Source organism: Melozone crissalis, unplaced genomic scaffold (genome assembly GCF_028551555.1).
Source record: "Melozone crissalis strain CALT ecotype California unplaced genomic scaffold, PUWL_Pcris_2 ptg000019l_1, whole genome shotgun sequence".
Taxonomy (NCBI): Eukaryota; Metazoa; Chordata; class Aves; order Passeriformes; family Passerellidae; genus Melozone; species Melozone crissalis.
This window is the reverse complement of record NW_026535797.1, coordinates 16,315,945-16,331,279: the sequence shown is the minus strand read 5'-3', so window position 1 is coordinate 16,331,279 and position 15,335 is coordinate 16,315,945. Positions and strand designations below refer to the sequence as shown.

At 40.0% G+C, this 15,335-nt stretch overlaps 1 protein-coding gene across 1 annotated transcript; it reads right to left on the bottom strand.

Moving 5' to 3' along the window:
* Window positions 1-2,979: 2,979 nt before the first annotated feature.
* FFAR4 (free fatty acid receptor 4) lies at window positions 2,980-6,093 on the bottom strand. The gene is made up of 3 exons (XM_054277305.1): window positions 5,560-6,093; window positions 4,690-4,818; window positions 2,980-3,234 (listed from the first exon to the last, which is right to left on the bottom strand). The coding sequence occupies exons 1-3, from the start codon at window positions 6,091-6,093 to the stop codon at window positions 2,980-2,982; spliced, it is 918 nt and encodes a 305-aa protein (XP_054133280.1).
* Between the last annotated feature and the right edge of the window lie 9,242 nt (window positions 6,094-15,335).

Genomic DNA, 15,335 nt, shown 5'->3' with positions numbered 1-15,335 from the left:
TAACTTTATTATATGACTTGCAAAGACATAAAAAATATACATATTTTTAAAAGAACTATTTTACACATGACGATTAACCATTTATTTATTTATTCTTTACTTATTAATTCTCATGTATTAAGTCCATATTTTTAATTTGAGATGGAACCAAACTAGTCATTTACTTGATGATAACACATGTTCATTACCTTGTTTCAGTTAGTCTGCTCAAACTTACATTCAGGCAGACAGTTATTGAAGTTTTTAATCAAGTTCCCTTTAAAAACTGGATTTTAAAAAAAGCAGATACTTTTTGAGGATGAACATTTTCACTAGAAACTTTTAAGTACTTAATTCAACTATTTTACATTCACCAAGTTCATTGCCATATTTCTGTTTATTTCAGCGTAAGAAGAGAATTCAATCCCTTAAATTAAATTGTCCAAATCCTACTGAGGCAAAGCAATGAAGTCAAGAGAATTTTACCCACAGGAATTAAAAATATGTATTTAGCTTTTTTCCTCCTCCTCTGGCATGTAATACTATAACATAATGACCTATATGACCTGGGATAGCATAGACAAAATCCAAAATGTGGCATAGCTCAGACTTTAAATAATTATCTGGTAATGAAAGACAAATGTGGCTGTTCATGGTTACTTCTTCTTACAGTGGTTTCTGTACCTGCTCTATGCCTTTGAGGGTTCCCTGTACAACAGAGAAAAATTTCCTGACATTTACGTCTGAAATAGGCAACATTATACAGAATTGGATTGACAGCAGAGTTGGCAAAAGTGAATAATACTATCCAGAAGAAAACTGATGGCAAAATATTTAAATCTTTTTTGAAGTTCTGAACTAAAATTAAAAAAATAATTACTATTATTGGAGTCCACATAATGAAGAAAGAGATCATCAACAAAAAAAGGGCTCGGAATAGTTTGTAGTCTTGCTGGGAAACACGAATCTGATGATGTTCTGGATAGGCTAAACCAGCATTTAAACTTCTTCTTGATGCTTTTGTAATCTGCAGTAAAAGAGAAGAAAGCAAACTTTCACTGAAACACATTTCTACAAGTGAAAACATAAATTTTGGCACATGATGTTTTCTTTTGAAAAGTGACTACAAAAAACCACATTGCAGAATTCATTTGTACTTTTGTCCATGGTTCCATTTCAAATGTTCTTACTTCACTAGCAATTCTTTTTCCTCTCAGCTGTGAATTCATCTCAATATTAGGCAAAGTGGTTGTTCTTTTCATGGCTCTCTACCAGTCACAAATGCTTTTCAGCATAAAACAGTCTTAATTACTCATGAAATCCCATTAAATTCAAATTATGACCTCATTTGCTCTATCTAAAGAAACCCATTGATTTTTTTCACAAATGCAAACTGAACATAGTTTACAATCCTGTTGATGCACAAGAAGGAAGGCGATCCAATTCTCTTATGGACAGGCTGATATTGTAAGGTAGGTATTAGAAGGAGCATGAATTTATTACAATAAATTATTTTAAATGTGAATGAGATTGTGCATTGCTTTGTGTCACACTTAGCTTTTCAGACAGTAATCATAATTGCTTTGTATGAAATCTTACAGATCGTTAGAGTCACTATAAAAATCTCTGTGTCTTATAAAAGCACTCTGATATAATAAACTAGACTATGGGTAGCTTGGAAACCTAGTATTCACAGGTGTGCATCATCTGTCATTAGGTAAAATATTGGACCCAGTGGGCTTGCAGAAAATTTGAAATCCTCTGCTCTAAATCCCTGTCTTCCCTGAAGTTGGCATGGCACAATTAATTTTGCTACATTCATACCTCTGATGCAAAGAAATTAAAACTGAAATATCTAGCAAAGATTTGTGCTAAATTACTGAGATGCCACTTTATCCCCTGCATGCATAAGGAAGGGGTGTTTCCAAAAAGCCTGGATCAATCAAGGCTTGATCAAGGTTTTGATTAATCCTTAGCTGACTATACAGGAAGTCAAAAGATAAGGCTGTACCTGCCACTTTTCCCTTTAGCAGAAACTACAGGAAGGATAACATTAATACTAGCAACATTTTAACTTCCTGGTACAGGTAAGGATGAAAATGTTTAGAGAGAGTAATTTGTCATTTTGTTTGCAGTTTTCTGAATTTTTCATGGAGATAAATACTCATTAAGAATCTAGACATCTTCAAAATATTTCAATAGAATGTATAAATTAAAACCCGTGAACCAAAAGTGCATTTCTTAGCAGCTTCTGAGGCTGAGAAGGGGACAGTATCACTATCACAGCTGCTCCCCTGATTTAAAAGGAGTAGAGAAGTCTGATGTCCTGACCATGTAAAACAATTCCAGCTTGATGGTCTTCTGCTGTACATTCTGGAATTCAGAAACTAGGTTAATTCCTTCAAACAGCCCAAACCAAGAATTGTTCTCAGAGAGTGCCTAACCTATCTTAGTAAGTACAAAGGTTTCACAAAATGCAAAGGACTATTATCCACTTCTAATATAAAAATAGGAAAACTGGGTTGTGTGCGCTTCTCAGTCATCACTGTTCAAACTGCTACAGAATGTCCTCATCAGATACATTTTAATCTGTCCCATATAAATACCTTCTGTCTTTCCTGCAGGAGCTGCACAGTCTAGAACTAAGAATGCAAGAGTCACCAGGACTGCGTTAAATAAGACACAATTGCTTCTTAAGAAAGTGTTCAAGAGAAATGGAGTGGCAGTGGTAAGTTGTGGATCTCTTTTTGGTCTACCCAGTATAGATACCTGTCCTTGGCATCTGGGCCACACTTGGACAAAAAGGAACTTAAAAGTCAGATATATATAAGCATGTAACTTCCAGAACACAGACATCTTCCCTAGCTCTAGCCTCTGACAAAGTCTTGCCTGAGAGGCAGGACAATGGAAAACCAAATAAATTACAAATCATGGCATCTAATCTATCATTTTTGCCAGGGTTCTGGGAAGTGTTATGTAAAAATAATGCTCAGTTTCAGACTAAATTGTGAAGTACACATTTGTAGTAGTGTATATTTCTAAAAAATTTCTGGTCTTGCATCTGTAGTCAGTCCTCATCATTCTGATCAATGTTGTAATGTGAATACATGAATGCTTGGCACTGCTTCCAGCAATTCTGAGACTCATGCTATGTGTGCACTGACATGATGGAGCATCCTCACAAAGTGAGAGTGAGTCTGCTCTTGGGAATGACTCAGGGATTGAGACATTCTCCAGTTCAGTTCTGCTTGCTTCCTGGAGAGAGAGAAGATTCAATTATATCTTGCTATGGCCCTCAAGCCTTCCTCATTTCAGGGGAAATGGTAATGTATTGAAGCATCTCTGTTAGCAAGTTAGAAAAGAAACAGGAGCAGAGCAGCATGGGGATGTCTTGTAATCCAGTATTCCAATCCATGCTTTTGGTTTCTAGCTCCCTATGTGCCATTTTTAAAATAACTTTACCTGTAATCTGGAGTCTGCAAGGACAGGACTAACAAACACCATTCCTGTCCTGGCCTCTGACCAAGAACTGTGGCATTTCTTGGCCTCCAGTAATTTGCAGTTCTTTCAAAGGACTCATTCTCCAGTGAGTTACTCTGAGCTCTTTGCCTACCTGTATGTGGTTGCAAGTGCTTTACTTCACTACAAGAGGTTCACCTAATGCATTTACCTCAAGGTTATAATGAGCTAATACAGAAACTACAGGCTGATGACTTCTACTACAAGTTTAAGTTTGATCAGTAAGCAAGGATATGTGGAGACCAGATTCTAGGTCCTTGGCTCATTTTACACCTACATCCAGCTCTGGCATGTGCATCCAGAGCCTGCTGGTGCTCAGCATTTCATCAGCTAACTCCTTGCTCAATAACCTATGTATGTTGAGGTTCCTTTCAAAACCTATAATTTTCTTATGAGAAGTTTAATTACCCAAAAAAGGAAGCAAGGATTTTGTAGGTGCTTGTTAAAAACTAGGCATTGCAGTGACTAGTTCGAAGTGCCTGGTTTGAAGATTTCTAGATCTTTCTCACTCTGGTTTTGGATACTTTAAAAGGAAATTAGATGCTAATATAATGCTTGCTAGACTATAGATTAAAACTCTGTAGTGCTGGGTGACTTATATTTCAGCATATATGTTAAACATCATCCTCTTAGAATGAAAGTGGAAGCAGATGATTTAATTTATAGGTTTAATTTACAATATTTGAAATTGTGGAGGATTAAGCATAATCTAATGAGATCTGTGTACTAAAGACACATGCAGAAACTCAGTAGGTCAAAAAGTGGATGGTTTTTTTTCTAGTCCTGCCTTTCTCTGCTTTCTTACAAATCCCCTGTAATGAGTTTAGGCTCAAGGAAAGCAAAATCAAGTTTTTAGTTATTTCAAATGCTTGACTCTTTCAGCATTTAGGAGATTGACAGTCTTTAAATATGAGCAGCACATAAATGTAGAAGTGTATTTAATATTTTTCATAAGAAGACAAACCATGTGTTGGGCCTCTGGTAATGTGCTGCTGAAGCATGTTCTTAATTGAAGTATATAGACTGTTATGTGCAGGTTGAAATGCTCCATTTCATATCACATACTTATAATTTATTGAACAAATGTTAGTTCCCTTTACATGTATTGGTATTTGGTGACAATATACTGATGCCTAGTGAGTTACTGTTTACTTCCCTTTATTTGCAACAAAATTTAAAGGAAAAACATACCTGTAAGATTTTGGAGTAACTGATGACAATGATGAATCCTGGTATCAGAAAGAAAACAACGGCAAAGGTTGTATCCCAGACTGTTTCTCCTGCAGTGCTGGGCCAATCCAGGGTGCAAATATAAATGTCCTATTTACAAACAATGAAGGAGAAAAGTAATATTGTACGATTATTTTCAGTACAGCACTGTTCTTATCTCCCTCTACGCTTATGGGAAAAAATGGCTAAACCAAGACTGTGAAAAGTTTCTACTTAGACAAAGAGGTCAAGTAATATATTACCTGATGGTTTTAAAAGCCCATACAATCACAAATATATATGTCCACAACTGGAATACTTCCATTAATTTCTTATCGAATGGTAATGGCAACTTTAAAATTGAAACTTACAAACCCTAAACTTATTAATTTATTCAAGTGTCATGTGAGGTGCACTTTTGTATGCATTTCAAAATATTACGCAGAAAAATCTGGACATGGCCATTTTGTACAGAGGGGGCTGCGGCTGCAGGGCAGCCCTCCCAGGATGCTGATCCTTCGGGATGCTGATCCCTCGGTAAGGGGAAGAGTGAGCTGAAAAGGAGGTCTCTGAGCCGCACTGAGGAGCACAAAGACAATCTCAGCCGATGCGCGTTTCCCACCTAACGGGACGGTCCGCCGGGAGAGCGGGCCGGGGGGGCGGCGGGGGAGCTCCGACCGCTCCTCCGGGCACAGCCTCGCCCCTGCCCGGCGCACAGAGCGCTGCCCGCCCTGCAGGCGAGCTCCTCGCTGGCCGCTGGCCGGCCGTGGCAGAGGCGGACGAGCCTCCACCGCCGCCGGTCCCGGCGCCCCCCGGCCCGGCCCGGCTGCCGCGCCCGGCGCTCGCCCTCACCTGGCCGGCGGGGGCGGGCAGCCGCACCACGGTGAAGAAGCAGCAGAGCGGGAGGGTGGCGACGGCGGCGAGGCCCCAGATGAAGAGCAAGGCGGCGGCCAGCACCTTGCGGCGGCGGAAGGCGGCGTGGCGCAGCCGGGCGATGCTGACGAAGCGTTCCAGGCTGACGGCCGACAGGGAGAGGAGGATGACGGTGCCGCTCAAGCTCACCACATAGAGGAGCAGGTGGCAAACGAAGTTGCCCAGCACCCAGGACTCGGTCCAGCGCACGACGGCTATGAAGGGCATGGCAGTGATGAAGAGCAGGTCGGCGCAGAAGAGGTTGAGGACGAGGCAGTTGGCGGCACAGAGCCGGCGGTGCCTCCTCACCAGCAGGAAGATGCCCCAGATGTTTCCCGCCAACGACAGCACGAAGATGAAGGCCAGGCCGCATGACTCGCCGATGCGCAGGGCCGTCACATTGTGGCCCCTGAAGTCCGAGAAGAAGGGGAAATAGGTCTTATTCCATCCTGGTGTGCCCCTGGACACGGGCATGAGGGTGGCCAGTGGGCATGAGAGACTCACCGGGGATGGTGGCACCAGCCCTAGAGGAAGGGCTGCGCTCCCAACCACCACGGCGGCACCTGGGGTGCCCTTCCAGCACAGAGCCAGGGCATGACCGCCATCCCCCTCCCTCCTCTTCCTCCTGTCCCTGCTACCGAGGGCTCAGCCGTGCCAGCTGGGTGGTTTATGGCCCTCGCACTGCAGTGGAACAAGGAAGTGCGAGAGTAAACACGGTGGAGCTCACACAAAGGCGAGGCCGCAGTGCGTGGGGCGGCAGTGAGGGGCTGCCCGACACCTCCCTGGGCAGGGTGTGGGTCAGCACGCTGCCATCACCATGGCCAGGCCCAGCCACCTCATTGAGTGCCAGCCCTGGCCTGCTCGGCTCCCCAGGCAGGCCCCTGGGGTGCCAGTGACCCTGGGAGGCCACTCAGTTTGCTCCCATCCAGTGGAGTATGCATGGCTTAGAAACAGGGATGGCTGCCACACCACTCTGAGAGCTCTCCTCAGGAGCCTTGGATGACCAGACTAATCTGGAGTAAAAATAAACAAAAAAAATAAAATAAAAGAGGAATTTACCTATTGCCTCCTGTATTGACAGTGGCTTTTGGAAATAGCAGACCTGTGCATTGCTTGTCCTAATTGTGGAGAAGTGTCACCAACATGATTTTGGGGATCTGTTTATGAAATTCATCTAGAATCTCGCTGGTGTTATGAGTTCATGATGGAGAAGCCTGTTAAAGTAAGACAAACCTAGAAAATACCTTATTTTCTCTGAACTTCAATTGCTAGAAGCAGTTGCTCAGATTGTAAATGACAGTAGGGCTTTCCACTTAGGCTTTTCACTTCAGATGATTTAGAAATGGGCTGGGAGTGAAGCACGCAAATTGTCACAGGCAGGCGGATAGTGTCTCATAAAAGAAGATAAAATGTTTTCATAAAGTATGTAAACAGCTGTATAACTTCAGGCTGGGTGAATTAATTTGGCCGAGTGCCAGTGCAGCGCTCAAGGGTGCACTTAGAGGCTCAGCGTGTGGACCTACACCGTTTGATGAGGTGAGAGTGATTCCACGTGTGTGCAGCACAAAAGCAGAGTGCCACGGGGAGCAGGTGACGGGCAGTGCTTCTGCACTACCCTGGGTGTGACCCTGCCATCAACCATTTACGCAACAGCATTAGCGGGGATTCCAGATTAGTGGGGATTCCAGAAACTTGGTCCTTTGAAGGGGCAATCTCCTAATGAGGGATGACAAGAGTGACATCTTTTGTGGACTGCTTCCCACGTCTTTGCATGTGCAGAATTTGCATTTATTTCAATTAGCAATTATTTCAGTTAGTGGTTCTAACTATCTATCCATCTCATTAAATAAGGAGTTTGCAGGGCAGCCTGAACAGGTGTATGAAATGTTCCTGCTGGCTCCTGTTGACAGATGACTGTATGAAATGTGGGCACAACATCTCCTGTTAAGGGGATGGGCTATGAAGTCAAGTGAAGACAATAAGAAAACTTGCAAAGATTGGGTCTTTTTTTCAGAAAGCAACACAAGTGACTGGCAAGTGTCTCAATATAGATACTTTATCCTACATCATTTGATGGGAGAAAAAAATCTGCATCCATATTACAAAAATTTCAGTAAATTTAATAGACCTACTGATTTTTTATTAGCATTTTTGATCAATGCTTGGCATATCTAGCCACAATTTATTTTGGCTCTGCTATGAACTGATTCTTTAAAATTACTTGTGAATCTTGAAATACAGCAACACCTTGTAGTTGCCTCACAGGCCTGGGACATTTTACAAGCTGACAGACTAGCCCCAAAGTTCTGGGCAGCTGGCAGTAGCAGTGGTGTGGTCAGCTCTAAATAATGGCAGGGATTTGGGAAAGAGCCATTGTTAATAGCCTGGTTGTACCTGTGTGAAATCCTGGGAGGCATTAACAGGACAAGAGGAGCAGAGGTGAGGCAGCTGGAAATGGTAGCACAGATAAATGCAAATTTCATTATGAATAAAATGCCCCTTTGACATTAGTAGAAACTTAAATTAGAAAATGGCCCTGTCAATTCAGAGTAAAAGTAAACATATTTGAAACAATATAGGGGAAAGGAAACAGAAACTGAAATGTACAAAGCTGCATTATTGAAGAAATTAAGATACTTTTAGTCAGGAAGGAAAGGAGTGCCAGAAGAGAAGAAGATTTGAAGATGAGATGATGTGTGGAAGTGTCTGGGTAGATCTTTGATCTTCGTTAGAAAGGACCACCTTTAGCTTTGGTCCTTAGGTGTAAGTTACTTGGCATAAGCCTGTTGTTTGCTCAGGAGACCCAAAGTGCTGCTTTTAGTTAGTGAGTGAACTTCACACTGCCCTGTGTACAAAATCCTGTGCCTGGGGACAGCAGAGGTGTGAAGAAACATGCTGGTTTCCCTCAGGTTTGATCAAACAAGTGGGCGCTCCTTGCAGGAGCAAAAATTGTCTGATTACTCTTGGATCTAATGGATCCATTATCTAAAAGAGCAACTTTCTTTTCCCTTCCATGAGGTACAAAAGTTGTATTTGCTGTTGGGTAGGTCTAATCATAGCAACCACCAGAACATGAAATCTGAGGAAGAGAGGAGTTGTAACCCCCACAGAGCCACTCTGGCTTTACTGTAATAGGTGGATGCTGCGTGCAGTATGTGCACCACGTGCTCATGACAAGGAAGTGATTACCAGAATGCTGGAAACCTGTTATGATTGCTTAACCTATATAATTTTTGTAAGCTATGTTTGCTTTTATGCTCAAACATGGAGTCAGCTCAGATTTCATTGCTCTAAGTTAAATGAAAGCTGCAGACACCTCTGTGGAGGTGGTTTGCCTAACCTAGCAGGAAAAAATCTTGTTTCTTTTTTCATGGGTGTTTTCTTCAACCCTAATGAAAGCCAAAGGTTTGGCCTTCTCTGTTTCAGATAAGGGCTGTGTTACCTGATACCATTAGTCAAGCTGTGGTTTTCAGATTGTTCCCCTGGCAACCATGAACTGTTGTGACAGATGGGGATCGATCAGCTTATTTATATCTTGAGCATTAAGAAATATTCCCAGAGAAAGGGACCACTTAATGGGTGACTCTGGGAGATGGGAGTTCTTGTTCCATTTGGACATGGTTTAGTAAAGGTTTTTGCCTTATTTATGCATCTTCTTGCATGTAGATTGGTGTTTTAAGTCTTTGGGTGTATTTTTGTGCACCTGTATCACACTAGGTAAATAGCACTGACTTCTGTAACAGGTGTATTGCACATTTAATGTTTGCTAAGTGATGTGAATTCATTTCATTAGAAAGATTGTTTCTTTGTCTTCACAAGAGAGGTTGCAAGCTTGTAGATGATTCATGCATTTGCACAATAAGATTTTTATCATAAGTTTCAACCAAGGTGAGCTTTCTATTTTCATTTTTGCTCTTACATATTACACTGCAGCTGTTCTGCTTCTAGATACTATGAATCCTGTGCTTAGAAGATGTTTTACCATTGTGAGGTATGTTTCAACTACAAGTCTGTTTTGATTTATTTTGTTTTTTAGGAAGTTTTCTAACTGCTCGCCCATTTTATACTTTCATATCAGTGAGCTGAAGCGTTTACACCAATGTGTGAGGGACAATTTTAAACTTTTAGTGCAAATATCAATGCATTGGTTTGTTTACATACAGTAGTGAGCTCACACATTCCTGTGTCTGCTGAAAATAACTAGATGCTTCACTTGTCATGTGAAAAACGAATCCCTGTTTCTTCTGGGACACAAGTCACTGTTTCTTCTGGGAAGTCTCATTTTGCTGTGGTCAGTACCCATTAGAAGCTGGCACGCTTCCTGGGATAAGTGCCAGTGGTGCTGTAGTTTCAAGCTGTAGCAGCAGCATTACTAATCAAGGCCTCAGCCAAAAGCAGAGTGCCAATAATGCTGTCAGATGTGCTTTCTAATAAAAGCTGGGTCAGCTTCCAGTCATCAAGACCACCAGAAGTTTGCCAGCACCAGCATTGTGGCTTACAGTGAGGAAGAGATTTCTCTCTGAACCAAATGCAAATTAAGAACATAATCCACGTAACATAGACTTCCCCTGGATGGTCACATTTTCTGTTTTGCTGCATGCTAACCAAGCTTCAGCAGAGTGACTCAGCTCCAGCTAAACTAACTAAATGAAGTTGTTTCTTAAGAGTCTTACAAACTCTATGACACTTACACATCAAGTCGGTGGATTTAGGGAGTTTATCAGTGAATACAGAGTGTCAGACTGGTTTGTTTGGACATTGCAGGATCTGGTAGAACACTCTTACCAAGGAACTGAGACCCTGCATGAGTTTTTTACAGAGTTGGACGTTAAAGTGCCAAGGTGTGCATGAATTTACTTGCATTCCTGCTAATGATCTTTGATGCAAAGACATCAAAACAAAAGCTGTGGTGAACATCTGAAGGGTTTACAAACTAAATTTGTCACCAGCCTCTCATGCTCAGGAGATATGCTCAGACATTCCCTGAACACACTGGTCTGCTGGGTTGTATGCTGTGCAGAGATCACAGACACCATTGTTTCCTCTCCTTGTCAAGAATCCAGTGAGTAGAGAATGCTCTTATTCATGAAGTTTAAGGAGAAACATCCTTTTTCTTTCCCTGATGTCTCATCTTAGAGGAGTAACTTGTTGGTGTTCTTCAGCTCCAAATTGGGAGAGCAGCTTTACTTTTAAAAGCCACATATTTCTGAAGGAAGGTCTACAGTGCCTGTCTGCTGCAAAGATTGTCTATATTGTCAGGCTTCTCCTTAGCTAGCATTAAGCTAGGGCTGGAGAAACAGAAAAATCAATCTTGCAAAAGCAATGAAAGTTCAAACAATGCTTTCAATTCTGCTGTAAACCCTTCTGCCTTCCCTAATGTAATGGTAATCATGTTATTTCCCACACTGTTTATGGTTTTCATTATCAGTGGCCGTTTGAGATGACTGATAAGATGTGACTTGGAGCTTCCCATAAACTGAGTCTGGAAAGCATGGACGCCTTAATTAGGCTGTAGAGTTTTCTGCCTAGTTGCATGAGATAGCACTGACCCTATCAAGCTTGTTACATGGACAAAACTATCACTTCCACTGGCACAGTGTGCACATTCACCAGTTTTGAATTTATGAGGGAAATTAAACCTGGTTGCACTTCTATCAAGAAGCCAACTGGATATCACCATAAGGTCCCAGGCTTCTTTCTTACAGAATATTTTGAAGCACCTTATCTTGGTCTATCTATCTCTTTGAAACTATTAATTCAGTATAAAATACTGAAAATTCTGGTTGGTCATAGAGACCACCAAATGAGTATCTGTCCCTAAATGCTGGTGGGGAGCTCTGTTCCAGGTCTGAAGGAGGACAGGGTGTGAGGGGAATCTCACTTCATGGATACATGTCCCATTTGAAGTCTGCTTTTTTTTGCAAGGGACACATTTGACACTGACAATGTTAGAAGAGAATTTACATCTGTGACTCCTCTAGAGCAGTCATGTTTCTCACTGGCTGCTTGGCCAGCTCCCACTCAGGACACCAGCTTTCTGAATTCTCTACCTGGAGCACCTTATGGAGGGAAGGCTAAAGACCCCAAATACCAAAGAACCAGACACCGTGGTGCTGTTTGTTAAAACAATGTGGGAATGATGCACTTCCCAATAATCAGGAATTAAGTGACATCAAGTTGTGCCTGTGTCATTTATCTTGTTTTTCAGCAGGATAGTGATGCATGAGTGCAAGTATTGATTTGAAGAAGTATTTTATGGTATTTTATGTCTGCTTAGACTAGAAGTTCATACAGTCATAGGAATACCTAGTAATTTTCCAGTTGAGAAATATGAGATTACATTGTTTTAATGACTTCTGGTACAGTAGCTACTAATTTAGCATGTAGTGAAATAACACTACATGCTTAAGAAGATGAAGGGTCAGTCCATGACCGTTGTGTTTTTTTAATTTAAATCTTATTGTGTCTTTTTTTCTTGCAGGTCTTTATGTGCCATTAAAAAACAGGGCTTCAAGGCACTGATGTCCCTGAGCCAAGGGAGCCTCACCTGTCAGGGATGGTTTAGGTAGTTACATAAGTGTCCCCATAAATCTCCAGTGGTGGAGATTTTACAGCCTCTGTAAGCAATGGGTTTCACTGCTCATCTGCTCCTACCACCAGAAAGATTTTCCTTATCTGTTGCAATTTTGAACATGTTACTCTTTTCATTGAGCACTAGAAGACTTATTTTTCTTTCCTCTGTATGAAATTGTAATTTTTCATGTTTTTTTCTAGACTGGATAAGCCTGCCTCTTCCATGAATTTGATCAAAAATCTGAAAGACTTCTACTACATTCATATTAGTCTGAATTTTTCTTTTTATACTAAAAATTAAGATAACCTTGTGAAAGATTGTTATCAAAATTGAGACTAAAAACTACACAAGCAAGCAGGGTATTACAAGTTGATTCATGGATCTAAGAAAAACAACAGAGCTATCTTTCAGTTTTTATTTCACAAGCAGCTCTTCTTACAGAAAAAAAATGGGGAGTTTTAGCTGTCTTTCCAGCCACCCAACGTTGCATCAAAACCATTTAATTTGCTTAAAAAGAACAGTGTGAAAGCTAGATTTATAAATATACTACTCTTGGTAAACCATTGTATTAGCCCCCAGGCTTCCCTAAATCAGCAGCTTCAAATAATGCAGTCTTCCTGGTAGGTTGAAATTCAATTACTTGAAAGGGACATAACAGAAAAAGGCTCCTGAAATTGTAAACCCAAAGTGCTTGAAGTAATGAAAACACTGCTGTTGCTTCCTGCCTTAGCAAGATCTATACTGACAGCTAATTAATTCTTACCAGTAAGGTGAGCATGTTAGGCACAAACTTCCCCACATATAACTAGAGAGGAGCAGCCAATCTCCTTCGTCAACTTTGAGGGAAAAAAAATTTCGGAGATTTCTTTCTAAGTAATGGGAAAAAAAAGTCGTTATGATTTGCATACCTTATGAAGTTGGAGTTTTATAGTTGGTTTTAATTACATGTAGGTGATGACAATAGTATTTGTGGGTCTGCTTTCAAAGTGTTTTACTTCACTGGAATGTCATGTTGGTATTTTGCAACATATACCACAATAATGACCTGTAAAAATTTATCAGCAAGGGGGTTTTTGTGCTTAGGTGTAAAATTTATCAGGTAGGACTAAATCCATTGTTAAAGTTCAGAAAAGGTGGAATGAACAAAACTTTTTAAACATTATCACATTATGAACTTTCCGAGTCTCCCTCTACAGTAGCAGTTTCTAATGCAGAAATGTTTTATGCTGATTTAAGAAAGCCTCAGAACTACTGAAGAGCTCTGACCTGTAGTAGGCAAACCTATTTCATTTATAATACATAAAAGATAAGGATTTCTTTTTGCAGAAGCTATGCTGAGTATGCAGCTGAGAATAGAATACTAGCTGATTAAGGTGTTGTTCAAAGACAAACTTAAACTTTTAAAAGTAGTTTAATTAGAGATTAAAATTATTAGGCTGTAATGAAAAACATAGTTATCATCCTGAATGAAAATATTTTTAAAAATATATGAAATTAAGACAATTTCCCTCATGAAAAAACCTTGAGGTTCTGAAGTACAATTTCTGTTTTACTCATTAGTTTATCATATCTTTGGTCAGAAAATCTGTTAGCAATTGAGCAAATTGTCAAATACAAAGATTAGCCTGAGACACAGTCAATGAAATTGAAAAGTGGATAGAGAATGGCTAATACAATAAATCTGGCAGAGATATTTCAGATATAAAGATACCTTTTAGTATTTTTTATCTCATGAGCACTGGATTTAATTGAGAATAACATCACTTGATACTACCAGTTATTTTCAATAACTTTCAATAAATTCATATTTAAGAATAAGATTTAACCATCAGGGATTAAGGTGAACATTATGGGTAAAAGCATAGTTTTGCTGCAAAGCACAATGGAGAAAGCTGATACCAGGTAGCAATCAGAATCAGCAGGCCAGAGAAAGAAACACCTTGGGTACCTGTGTGTCCTCAGCAAACCACAAGTTTGTAAAATGCTCAAATTTATTCTTAACTAGTGCATCTTTGTAAAATGTCTCCATTTTTATAATTTCCACAGAAGTAACTTCTTGTTGGGACTTCACTACATATGCAAGGAACAAAATGCTCACAACACATTCAAGTTTACAGTAAGTGCTAGAGAAAAATAACACTGCAATTGCAAATCCATTAGGGACTCTTTTTGCCAGTTTCTAATTTGTTGCCAGAATTTGTCATTAACTCGTGTTTTGTATTAATACCAAAATAACTAGTGACACTCCAAATACACTGGAGCAATTTGTTAAAAGCTGCACTTTGGGACATTTTTCAAATCTAAGGTTGAATAACTGACATTTCCTAACTTTAACCTCTTTCACACAGAAGGAAAACAAGTTTAATTCAGCACAATTCTATATGCAAAATTCAAAACTGGCCTCTGACATCGTCTGAAATATAAACTTTCTTTGCACCAAGGAAGCTTTTGTTTGCTAGGAAGTTTGTTTTTCTGAGGTTAAACCTTGGTCAGCATTTTAGTCACCCCTGATGGTGGTTCAGGATAATCAGCTACTTAAGATTGATGGTTTGAACATCAGTCTTAAGCAGCAAAGATCTAACATGGCCCTCCTGAGTTTTTATGTATCAAGATGTTGATATATTCCACATATATATGATATATAACACATGTATGTGTATACTAAACACACTACACATATATACACACACCATGTATAAATAAATATATATATATATAGTGCACCTATGAGGGCCAAAAATCTTTTGCAGCTATTCTTGTCAGTTAAGGTACAAGCACAATAATCAGGATTCAACAACCAAGAACTGGGTATGCCAAAACTAAAACATAGTCTGACACAATAATTGTGCTTTTACTATTTCCTACATTTAATAGTGCAAAAAAAAACCCGTCAGTAGTTTACTCTTTAAAATATTCCTAACTCTAAAAATATTTCTGTTTGCAACTAGAAAATGCAGTAGCTGTTTTGCAAAAACATGAAGTAAAATACTGAGGCCAAATTATAACGTTAATACTGTGTTTGTGGAACTGAATTATAAAATCAGCAGTTGTTTATACAACTACAAGAAAAAAGCTTTAAAAGATCTTTTGCCAGGCATATTGGCAGCATATATGAAGCAAAGATAGTTAGTCCATTTGGAGC